Here is a 13,123-nt window from a genome sequence, read left to right as displayed (position 1 = left end):
TTTATAGATGTTCTTACTTAAAACGAGACAAAAATACTAATTAAAAATATTTTTTGCAGTGTGTAGAGAACTTTTATTATTTACTAATTACTTAAAGATCATTTTGTATTCAGCAAACTTTTGTAGAACAAACTTCACGTGTGAATTATTCAAACATATTCTATCCATACACTGCAAAAAAAAAAAAAAAAATTTCTTACTTTGTATTTTTGTCTGGCTTTAAGCACAAATATCAAGATGCATTTTCTTGATTAGCAAAATTACCTAAGGAAACAAATCTAGTTTTTAGACCAAAAAAGACCAGAAATAATCTTTAGATTTTTTTCTTACCCCATTGGCAGATTTTATTTTTATTTATTTATTTTTGCTTGTTTTAAGCACAAATTCACTTTTTTATGTAAATACTAGACTTTTTCTCTAGTTTTCTCATTTTTGCTCAAGAAAATACATCTTGACATTAAATTTTTTTAGGTATATGTTGTAAAAACAAGACAAAAATACTATAAGAATGTAATTTTTGGCATTATGTAGCAGATCGTTTTTTTTCATTATTATTATTATTATTATTATTTTATATTATAAAAAAGCAATGAAGAGGCATATAGTGTCTTCCAGTTTTTGTGAGTGAGTGAGTGAGTAAGTGAATGAGTGAGTGGTGACAGATAACCGGGTATTTAATCTGCTCACAGCCCTCGGCAGATTAGATGCGCGTTTCCATCAAAGCTCCGGCACAAGATTAAATCATTTCCTCGGTGTACCAAAAGCAAAGACGTTGTCGAGGTCGACTGCTGGCATATTTGAAGTTAATCTTCACAACGGATCCATGTTTGCGGATCAGAGACTCGACGTGCCCTCAATTGAGAGCGCGCACTCATGAAGGATCCTGCGCTCCCGGTGCGCTCCGGGCTCTTTCCTGCGCGTCCCACTCTCATCGGCTCCACCATGTCCTGAAATCACCGGGGTAGGGATGCGTATTCATCGTGACTTATTTTGGAAAGTACTGCCCAGTTAGCATGGATGCGAGGATTGGGATTTTTGACTCCCACCGTTACGAGTGAGTGGAAAGATGCTGCTCGGATGGAAATTATTCCTGTATGGATACAGTATTGGCAAATGAGAAGAAGAAGCATATGGATGTTGAATGTTCCTCCTGCAGGTGCATCATGGCGAAGAAGAGAGCTGTTTGCTTCATACTGTTGTGTTTCATGACAGAGTTGAGTCTGAGCGCGCAGCAGGTCTTGAGAATCGGTGAGTAAAACATAACTATATTGGTATTGTCTGTGTGGCGGTGTACCTTGACATGTAAACGAATATTTTTTAATGATAAGAGTCATTTTTGTCTGCTTTACTTTTATCCAAGGGTTCCAAACTTAATCACACTTTAAGTAGTGCGTTAGATAACAAAACTGTTATGTCCCAACTCAACTATCACCAGTTGGTTAAAGGTAGGCTTCTGAAAAATCCAGCATAAGCTGGTGAGCTGGTTTTAGCTGGTCTCCCAGCTTGCTTTTAGCTGGTAATTCTGGTGTAGCAAGCTGGTCTAGCTGTGTTTTGGTCACTTTTTAAGCTGGTCTAGCTGTGTTTGGGGGCGGCAGTAGCTCAGTGGTTCATGTAGGTTGTCTACAAACCGGATGGTTAGTGGTTCAATCCCCGGCTCCACCGGACCAAGTGTTGAGGTGTCCTTGAGTAAGACACCTAACCCCAGCTGCCCCCGACGAGCTGGATGGTGCTTGCATGGCTGACACCACCGTCGGTGTATGAATGCGTAAGTGAATGGGTGAATGTGAGGCAACTTGTAAAGCACTTTGGATGGCCATAGGTCTGTTAAAAGCGCTATATAAATGTAGTCCATTTACCATTTTTAAGCTGGTCTAGCTGGACTTAGCTGGTTAGGCTGGAATACCACCTGCCCCACCAGCTTGACAAGCTTTGCCAGGCTGGGAGGACCAGCTTAGACCAGCTACTGCCACCTTAAACCCGCTAAAACCAGCTACCAGCTTATGCTGGTCTTTGCTGGATTTTTCAGTATAGGGCATGGTTCAGCATTTAATGTGGCATAACGTGTCTGTGTCTCCACTAAAGATAACTTTTCTTGGCTAAACTTGGACACTTGGAGTAATTTTGGTGCACTAAATTATAGCCTTATCTCACCATTTGTCTATTTCATGTAATCATTTTTAATCATTCCTAGTATGAGAAATATCAGCAATGGATCCTGAAAGATACAGCTAAGACCAGCATAAGCTGCGGAGCTGGTTTTCCATATTGGTTTTAGCTGACTTTGCTGGTGTAGCAAGCTGGTCTAGCTGTGTTTTGGTCACTTTTAAAGCTTGTCTAGTAGGACTTAGCTGGTCAGGTTGGAAGACCAGCTGACCCACTATGTATTTTGACATACTTAATACGTTTTTATACAGGTGTTTTTTAGTTATTTTACTGTATAAATACAGAGCAATTTAATAAAATAACTGTATATTTACAGGGATTGACCTGAAAAGTAGTTGTATTTCATGTATTTTCACATAATTTATCTGTTTTTCTACAGTTTTATAACAATTATTAACAGTAATATTTAATGAATTAGGACTGTAAAAGATTCTCTGTATTTTTACAGTTTTTGTATGTAATTTGACAGAATTTCTCTGGCGACTTTGCTGCCAGAGATTTACCGTTTTTTACGGATTTTTTTTACAGTGAGCTTGACCAGCTTTGCCAGGCTGGGAAGCCCAGTTTAGACCAGCTACTGTCACCTTAAACCAGCTAAAACCAGTTACCAGCTTATGCTGGTCTTAGCTGGATTTTTCATTAGGGGATGTTTTGTTATTTTCCTCACCCTGTCAAAAATAAAGGTACAAAGGTTAATTGATTTATAGCTGCTGTTGTGTTTATCGATGACCCTGACGATTTTAATTCACTGACAATTAATGCAATAACCTTGCTAATGCTAAATGAAACCATTAATATGTGAAAAAAAATGAAAACATTGATTATATTTACATTACTTAAGCTCTGTTGTAAGTTTGTCAGATAGTTTACTGTAAATCACATACCTACAATGATTACAAGAGATACATTTTTACTTTTAATTTAATCATCAGACTGCTATAGAAATCAGAAGAATATTCCTGATGTAAATGTATACTGTACATCTAAACATGACCATAGTTTGATTATTAACCATACAGTAAAGTTTTTGAGATTTGTGGAATGATGCTACTGTAATAATGTCCTTTGTGTATTTAATCTCTAATAATTTCTGCTGGTCTGAGGTCAAATCTAATCTTTCTCCGCACACTTTTAATCTCCTCCATATGGTACACGTTTCAATTAGTATAGCTGCGGTTTTCTCTGGGCTAAAAGTCAGGTCTGTACCCTTCCCCCTGCAGCAGCTGGGTAATACTGACAAATCTTCCTCCTTAAGCATGTTAAACAAGCAGGACTAATCTGCTTTCTGCTCAGAGACGAACACAGTGGGCACTGACACCCGGGTACCCATAGCGGCCCCTGCCAAAGACCACGATGCAGCGGCATGATGTTTGTCATCTTTTCTGTTAAAATACTTTCTCAATCGTAAAACACTTTACATTCAATTTTGCATTTTAGATGCTTTCATCCAAAGCATCTTATTAACAGTGAGAAACACAATAAAGCAATTACAAAATAAGTTATCTTTATGATGTTTCCCTAAACCAACACTGTGGTTCACTTTTAGAGATGCACATTTTTTTATTTGATAATATATTTTTTAATATTTATCATTACATTGCTGTTATTTCACAACAATTTATTTGCAATATATAGTTAATGCCCCTCTGTACAGTGTACATTTCAACATCAAGTGTAGCATCATCAAGCATCAAAATAAAGCATCGTCCATACACTACCTGCTTAGTTGAGTACTGTATGCACATCTGGTGTTGTCAAGGAACATAAGAATGATTTAGAAAATATAATATCTTAATAATGTAGGACTAAACACACACGCACGCATATACACACACACACACACACACGGATGATAGTGAGACTGTGAATGAAGAGAGTAAACAACTGCGTCTTTGTTCTTAAATCTTTTAGCTGTTCTCTCCCATTGCAATGAGGTCCATGTCACATCTGCTCACAACAGCTTTTAATCACTTCCGAAATAATAAGGGATTGAAGAAGATCAGATAGAACTATGATTTTGAAAAACGTGTAAATTGAACTCTTTCAGATTACCAAACGAATCAGAGATGAATGGAGTTTGATTCTTGCCATCTCAGTTAAAAAGTTAAAAGCTAAAACCTGCTTGAGATTTGACCTGTTTAGCCACGTCAGGAAATAGCATCCTAATATCGTCTACCTTATACATGATGGATATTACACTCAGTTTGTGCCAAAGGATGCTTGCCCATTTTAGTCTAATAAAAATACTGTCTGGAATGAAACTGCCCTCTTCCTTTAGTTTGCTAACTGTAGTAAACAAAACTAAAGACAAAAAGGACATACACATTTAAAGGAAATTAAAAATGGAAAATATATATAAAAGACGCATTTTACAGATAACATAGTGACTGCTATCAGGATGTGAGAAGACTTTCAACCAGCATAACTAAAATATTTCTGGATCAAATCAGATACTGTGCCTTTAAATCTGTCTATAAACAACAAGTATGCAAAATGGTAGTATTATCAGTTAGAAGGATAAATGTTTTTATCATAAACTTGATACTTGCGTATTAATAAACCGAGTTCACCTAACCATAGACACTGGTTCACTTTGTGATCAACTCCGTCTAGTGGTGAACTATCAGATTTTCAAAACGTTTCGAAAAGGTTATGGCCCTGTACACTTGATGACATCATGTAGTGCAGACTTTAGGGACCCTTGATGGGAATCCACGTGGTTGCACCGGAGTCGTATTTTGGGTTAAGCCGGAAATAGGAAAAGAAGTTACCCGTCAGTGTGAACTCCTCCATTCTATCATCTGATTGCTCTTCCGCAATGACTTCTTGGTTGGTAATGTGCGCGAAGCCTGCTGCAGTGCGGGCTTTGCCAAAGACGGCATCAAGGGGTCAAAGGGGGCGCTGATGAGCACACTTCGAAGTGTAAAAATGACAAATGGGACACCCTACCAATTCGTAGACTAAGCGAGCACGCGCGATTTAAGGCCATGAGACCAAAAGTCCATATTAAGTGTGTCATTTGGGACAGTGCTTAAGACGAAATGAAGCCTTGTTTGCTAAAATCACGCGAAGTGACTTGGCCAGTTTGAAACACGCTGATTCGAAACAAAAGATTCGTAACTGTTTCGAGGCTTCATAAAGCAGTGTTTCGAAATCGCACATTACTAGTTTTAACACAGCTGTTATAGCAATATAGCAAAACTTCAAAGCACAACTCAAGAAGGTAAGACTTCTCTAAATCTCTAAATCTCTAAAATCATTCCAAGGCATCAATGCACAAATATAGTGTAAATAAAGTTACATTTTCTACTTTATTTTTAAGTTATATTAATTGCATTTCTAGCGAGAAACTAGTATTGCAGTTTTCAATTGTGGGATTAGTTATAACAAAGGCACGCTCTGTTTATATTTCAAACAGAATTTCATTACGCTGCCTATGAAGTCTGTCCGAATGTGTTTCTGTCCGGAGCTGCCTAGATGCCATCAAAGTCATTAGGTTTGTTCGAGTTCATGCGGCGCTGCGCAGACCGATCGGCAAGGTTTGCCACTTGCAGTCGAGGGGGGAGTTAAAAACGGAGAAGGCAAGTCGGATACCTACTACTTGCCATAGTGACGTGTGCGCCGTGCTTCCTTTTTCGCAAATAGTGAAATAGATTCAAAAAGAGCTGTGACGTCATCAGAACTCTGTGCAGCTGCTCTGGAAAGGCTGCGCCGCATAGACATTATATACGTAGACGCCTCATGACGTGCTGGAACGTAATGCAGCATTGCCGCCATATTGGTTGGGTCGATCTCGATCTACGCTAGAGTCAATCAGTCAACGGAGAGCGAGCAACTATGCCCGTATTTTGTGCAGCTTACGGTTGCAATATCCAGCGCAGTATTGATACCAGATCGCATAGGATTACCTTAAATTTTAGTTATTTTTCCATTTATAATATTGTGTCATCATAACTAACGTTACTTGCGTGTAACCAAACTGTGTGAAAAATTAGGATTTATGATTTTTGTTGTTGGGGATACACCTTCCTCAGTAGAATTAAAGGCAGTGGGCGCATTGGGGACCCATCCAAGATGGCGCCGCGCTGATACGTCAGCTCTAATAGGCAGCGTCAGTCTATGAGGCGTCTATGTCTATGCTGCGCCATTACTGAGCAAGCCGGCTACTCTCGAAACGCTCTTGCGTTACATGTCATCAGCGCCAGCTCAAGTCGGACAAAAAATCGGCCTTTGGTTTGGGACGCAGCCACTGTGTTGCTTCATCCTCACTGTAAATCACAGATGATGATGATGATGATGTAAGAGGAGTTTGGCCTGTTGCCTGTTTCTTTCTTGACTGCTCAACTATATATTTTCATCAGAGCTGTAATTCACTCCCATAATGCTCTGCAGCTTGTAGAAAATGTCAGGTTAGGATATTTGCAGTCCAGCATGTATCTTGCATATTTTTGGAGTCTCTGCTCACACATATAAAGAATAGTTTGTGGTTTTTAGATTTTGGCATTGTCATTATTTTTAATAATATGTTTACCAAATAACATTTTTTTGATGCATAAACTGTTTTGTCTTATAAAAAATAGGTCAACTAATGATATAATAATAGGTCAAGTAATTCAGAAAGTTATCTGCTAAAAATGAAATGCCATCCATGCAAAAATAACTAACTTGTTAGTTGTTAATGAATCCAGGTTGGTAGGTGTTTTTATTTTGTGATTTATGAGGGACTGGAACAGAAAGTTTTATTTAACAGTGTTCTCAGCAGGTTCGTGAAAATTGGAAAGGTTTACACGCAGCAACCAATTGCTTTGAGGTCAGTAGTGTCATTTACCCATGGATTTACAATTTAAAACGCTTTTACTGTAGTTAATCTCAAAGGAGTGCAGCCAGTCTCCTTTCAGACGTGGATTAATGTGGACTCAAGGTGACATTCAAGTGTGGAGAAGATAAATTTAAGTTTAGTAAACAAAGATTTCTATTGCAATATTGCAGTTTGTGATTTCCTATCGTCTGTTAGAAGAGCTGCTTTGATTGTAAACAGCTATTTTGTTGGAAATTGCTTTTTGAATGTTAAATGTAGGCATCAACTTGGCTGTGCTTAAGATTAATCTGTAAATCGTTTTTCGCAAACCAACAGAACCAGACGGAAACAACTTTTATTACAGTAAAGAGGTGTCTTTCAAGCCCATCATGAGCACTTGTAAGACCCTGCAGACCTTGACAATTTCAAGTTGTTAACTACAAGTGACTATAAAACCAGGTGTCCTTCTAACCTGTAACCCAGCAACAAGCAGATCAGGACCCCATTGAGTTCTTCACTGCGTGAGAGAAAACTTGTTGGAAATTGCATTTAAAGAAATCAAAAATGAACGCGGTTTCTGTTTTGTTTACAGACTGTGCATTAATATTCTGATCTGGGTAGGTGAAAGAGATGAATGTCACCCTTTAAAAATGACTTAATATGTTCAGTTTAGGAATTTGTATACATAATCTTCCTCCTCATCCACCACCTCTTCCTCACACTCTTCCTTCTCATCCACCACATTGTTCCTCCTCTTCCCTTAGATTGTTCACATTCATTGTTGGTATCAGTGGCGGCTCATGACTGCTCATACGAGGGGCGCAAAGTCAAAATCTGTGTTCGGAGTGACATGTGTTGCTCGCGATTTCAAAATATGTGTTTGTTGCGTCATGTGAACCATGTGCATCACGTGTTTTGTCAAATTAAGTGTCTGCTGCACACACGTCAAAAACATTTATGATAAAAGAGACGCTCACGTTCACAAAATACACGCAAGACACTTCCTTAACAGTAAACACTGATTACGCATGAGATTATGCAAGTATCTGGAAAACGCGAGCATCTCTTTTATCATAAACCCTTTAGACGCGTCTGCAGCAGGCAGTTATATTAACAAAACACGTGATGCACATAGCAAATAAGGAACCACACACATGACGGGCTACATACATGTTGTCACAAACTTTGCATTGATTGCCCTCGAATAAAGAAGTCACCGGCCGCCACTGGTTGGTATCATGCACCTGTACCACCTGTACACTTTGAGCTGGTTTATATTGTGTAAAACATAATTAGAAAAAGTGAGGTTTGAAGAAGATTTTTGAGTTGTTGTGTTTACTCAAGTTTTGTAGTTTAAGTGCTGTAGTGTCTAACTTGTAAACTTGTTAATAGGTTTATGCCACTGGGAATTTAGCTTTGAGAATGGGGTTTAGTATTTTAGCAATTCAGAAAAACTGTAATATTCGAATCTGGGTAGATCAAAGAAATTATTATCATTCTCAGAATAAAGGTATGCTGTCACTAGGACAGTAATCTTTAAAAGCGTATATGTACAGTTTAGGTACAGATATGTATACATTTAGTACTTTTGAGGTACTAATACCTGCATGCTTTATTCTAGGTACAAAAGTGTACTTTTAGAAAGGGTACCACCTCACATTTTATACTTTTTTTCTGAGATATGCTTTTAAACTGAGCATATGCTTGCTAAAGAATTACATTCTGAGAGGGACTTTTCTCCCAATAAAAAAATACAAAGGTTTAGAATGATACCGTTAATGTCAATTTGTAATACATACTGAAAAAGGTTACATTATGCCTGCATGCCTTTACAAGAAATACTGTATATACAGGTGCTGGTCATATAATTAGAATATTATCAAAAGTTGATTTATTTCACTAATTCCAGTCAAAAAGTGAACCTGGTATATTATATTCATTCATTACACACATACTGGTATATTTCAAATGTTTATTTTTTTAATTTTGATAATAGTAACATCCCAAAAAATCTCAAATTCAGTATCTCAGAAAATTAGAATAAGACCAATACAAAGAAAGGATTTTTAGAAATCTTGGCCAACTGAAAAGTAAGAACTTAAAAAGTATGAGCATATACAGCACTCAATACTTAGCTGGGGTTCCTTTTGCCTAAATTAGTCGATCAGTCTGTGGCACTGCTCAGGTGTTATGAGAGCCCAGGTTGCTCTGATAGTGGCCTTCAGCTCTTCTGCATTGTTAGGTCTGGCATATTGCATCTTCCTCTTCACAATACCCCACAATCGATGTTCTATGGGGTTATGGTCAGGCGAGTTTGCTGGCCAATTAAGAATAGGGATACAATTGTCCTTAAACCAGGTACTGATAGCTTTGGCACTTTGTGCAGGTGCCAAGTCCTGTTGGAAAATGAAATCTGCCTCTCCATAAAGTTCTCTATGGCTTGTACCCTTTTTTCTACCACATCTTTTCCTTCCACTCGCCTCTCCATTAATGTGCTTGGACACAGAGCCTCTTTTGCAATGACCTTGTGTGTCTTGCCCTCCTTGTGCAAGGTGTCAATAGTCGTCTTTTGGACATCTGTCAGTCAGCAGTCTTCTCCATGATTGTGTAGCCTACAGAACTAGACTGAGAGACCATTTAAAGACATTTGCAGGTGTTTTGAGTTAATTAGGTGTCTTCAATATTGAACCTTTTCACAATATTCAAATTTTCTAAGATACTAAATTTGGGATTTTTTTCGTATGAATGAATGAATATAATATACAAGTTTTTGAATGGAATAAGTTAAATATATCAACTTTTTGATGATATTGTAATTATATGACCAGAACCTGTATGTCTATAAATAAATATACGGTAAAATACAGTTAACTTAATACAGATACAGTAGCAAAAATGTTACCCTGTCTGTAAAATCCATGAAAAAGTCTCATAAGACCTTTTCACAGAGAGATTACGGAAAATCCATTTGGAATTTTGATTGTTTGGTTCATTCACACTGCAAATGATTTTCCAGAATCTGTGCGTGCATTCACACACATACCGTAAAGATTCTGTAAATGCATGTGATGCATTTAAAGTCCTGCACTTGGTAGGTTTTTTCACAGCATCTGAAATTTGCTAATTATCTATAATTTCTAATTTTTGTTTATTACAAGATCATAAGGAGCGTGTAATGCGCTATTCTGTCATGCTGCTGAATGATCTCATTCTCAGCTACAGCGTGGATAGTAATGAGTTCCCTGATCTCCGCTTCAGTCCAGTTTGCAGACATTTCTCATCAAAAGTGTTGATCTGTGTTTAAATTTCTGTGTCAAAGAGCTGAACCACAACTTCTTGTTGCGATAACGATAACATCCTCATGGTATGCCCCTTACGGCATTGTTTCTGCTGCTTCTTCACACAGAATGCTTTCCGTGAAAGTTATGGCAATGTTACTACTGTAGGTCGCCTTACGTGAGGGATCCCAGAACATTTACGTGGACTAGCCTCTCTGCCAATTTTATGGAAATTTTCATAATCTAATGATGAGATTTGGAGCATCAAAGTTTGATTTCACTCTTTGACATGATCTGACTCAGTCAGTATTAAAGATATCAATGTTCTTTGCATTATGTTAGATGATTTTATGTAGAAATCAGTAAATCACAAAAATTACTTGAGCTTGGGTTACACCAACCGGGTCACAAATGTGAAGCTTTATAGACGAGAGATCTGCTGAGTGGTTCCATGGGAATCATTTCAACATCTAAAGCTGTGCACATTGCCTTTTTGATTTGTATGTAACAAACAGTACGTGTGTGTGTTTACTTGAGCCTCTGAATAAAATATATTGAAATATTGCTGTGGACTCAGAAACCAGACGCTGACTGATGTGATCCTGAAACTGTAATTACACATGATGTTAAGGAGCTCGATTTGAGAGAATGTAGCGCCCACACAAGAATCTCAGTGTGAGAACTCAAGAGATCACAACACAGACTGAAGACAAAGGTCACTGACAAACTCATGGAGCGATACTGCACTTTTACTTTTCTTACATCAATTATAGCTTCTCAATTATAGTTCACTGCTGTGGCAGTGTTCACAACCAACAGATGCTACCCAAGGGTGAATTGCTTTTCAGATTTGTCATTTATAAACAGTTCGGATAAAAGAATAGATGGGATTACATGTCATTTGTTCTTACAGAACTATATTGTTCTTTATAAATCAAACATCATTAACATCATTTGTATTAAACGCTCTTGGTGCTTTCATTTTTTTGTATCTTCAGGTGGCATTTTTGAGACTCTTGAGAATGAACCGATCAGCGTTGAAGAACTGGCCTTTAAATTTGCCGTAACCAACATTAACAGAAACCGAACCTTAATGCCCAACACCACGCTGACCTACGACATCCAGAGAATCAACCTGTTTGACAGCTTTGAAGCCTCCAGGAGAGGTCTGAATATAATTTACATGGCATGGTCACGTAACATTAATACTGTATGTTAATATCTGTTCTGTTTCATTAATAAACATTATTGCTGTTGTGGTTGCATGTAAAGCCTGTGATCAGCTGGCTCTGGGTGTGGCTGCAGTATTTGGACCCTCTCACAGTTCTTCGGTGAGTGCGGTTCAGTCCATCTGTAATGCTTTGGAGGTTCCTCACATTCAGACGCGCTGGAAACATCCGTCTGTGGACAACAAAGACAGCTTTTACATCAACCTGTACCCAGATTACGCCTCCATCAGTCGGGCTGTCCTCGACATTGTGCAGTTCTACAAGTGGAAAGCCGTGACCGTGGTTTATGAAGATGCAACAGGTGAGCCGAATTATCAGATGTGTGTGGTTATTGCTCAGATTTGCTCTTTAATAGGTACAATATAAGTAACTGTATACACACTCTAAAAATGGCAGGGTTATTTTTGACCCATAATGGGTAAATATTGAACAGAACACACCGCTGGGTTAAAATTTACCCAATGCTGGGTTGTTTTCACCCAACTGCTAGGTTATAATACCCCATAGTTGCATAACAACAACCTAGCATTGGGTCAGAAATAACATTTTTAGAGTGCAGTAAAATGATAGCCATGTAAAATAGATAATTTAAATCCTTAAAGGGCACCTATTATGCACGGTGGAAAAAATCCACCCACCTGCATTGTCGTTTTGATTTTCTTAACAATGTGATGTCACATTGATAAAGCCCCGCCCACTTACAGTTCTGCATTACCATAGTTTCCACCCTCAGCGAGTTGTACTCTGTCCACTAGATACTATTGCCTCAGACTGTATTAATCAGATCTATTTTAACCAAAAATGTTCACTGTCTGTTTGTAAGGAAGTGAGGATCTGTAATTAATTTGCATTTAAAGGTACAGACATTAAAACAGCGCGTTTTTGCCCCAACACATATAGGGTCATTTTAGACATGCTATAATAAATGATCTGTGGGGTATTTTGAGCTAAAACTTCACTGATACATTCTGGGCACACCTGAGACTTATACATCTTGTGAAAGGCCATGAGAGGTGCTCTTTAAATTACTTGCTCTTGGAATAATTTGATAGAAAATGTACAGTGATTTGAGATCTCTGATGTTTCATGCATATTGCATTTGAGCAGTAATATGGCAAAAACAGCTAATAAGCATGAAACTTCAATAGAAGTCTCCATTTAATCTCATTGGTGTCTGGGAGAAACGTTTGAAATTTAAAAAAAATTGCAGAGGTATTTCAGAAAGGATGATTTGTAAAGCTTATGTCACTAAATATTAAATAGACTCATTTAATAAGAAAAATTATGACTGTTTGAAAGTTTAAAAAGGTCCTAATATGTACCATTTTGGTACAGATATGTACCTTTGAGGTACAAGCAGGGGTTTAATTGGGATTTGTTATGTGGGGGGGCTCTGCGGGGAGGGTACTTTAAGGGGTAACATGTTTAATACTGATGACAGCAAAGCCACTGGTGTGTTTTAATGACATTCTGGACCACTGATAGGATTTGATAAGTTTCAACTTTAAATCTGTGCCAGAGATTGACCACAAATATTTTATAAAGAGTGTCTGAATTTTAAATTATTCAAATCAATGAGTTTGACACCCTATATAAATTTGTTGAACATGTCATTATGCACAATTGATCAAACTTTAAATGAAGTAAAAGGAATC

General features: G+C 37.8%; 1 protein-coding gene across 3 annotated transcripts in view; it reads left to right on the top strand.

Annotated features, from left to right (window-relative positions):
* Positions 1 to 638: 638 nt before the first annotated feature.
* Positions 639 to 13,123, top strand: part of grik1b (glutamate receptor, ionotropic, kainate 1b) — a 44,933-nt gene continuing 32,448 nt past the window's right edge. Inside the window, exons 1-4 of one of the 3 annotated variants that reach the window (XM_055197377.2) lie at positions 639 to 1,054; positions 1,157 to 1,248; positions 11,238 to 11,405; positions 11,512 to 11,769. In XM_055197377.2, coding sequence (XP_055053352.2) covers positions 1,014 to 1,054; positions 1,157 to 1,248; positions 11,238 to 11,405; positions 11,512 to 11,769 — 559 coding nt within the window. In that variant the 5' untranslated portion in view covers positions 639 to 1,013. Of the gene's footprint in view, positions 1,249 to 11,237; positions 11,406 to 11,511; positions 11,770 to 13,123 lie in introns of all 3 variants that reach the window. The other 2 variants (XM_055197375.2, XM_055197378.2) reach the window with 2 other exon arrangements.

The sequence above is a fragment of the Misgurnus anguillicaudatus genome, chromosome 24 (genome assembly GCF_027580225.2).
Source record: "Misgurnus anguillicaudatus chromosome 24, ASM2758022v2, whole genome shotgun sequence".
Classification (NCBI taxonomy): domain Eukaryota; kingdom Metazoa; phylum Chordata; class Actinopteri; order Cypriniformes; family Cobitidae; genus Misgurnus; species Misgurnus anguillicaudatus.
Note: the sequence above shows the minus strand (reverse complement) of the source record. Positions and strands in the feature narration are given on the sequence as shown.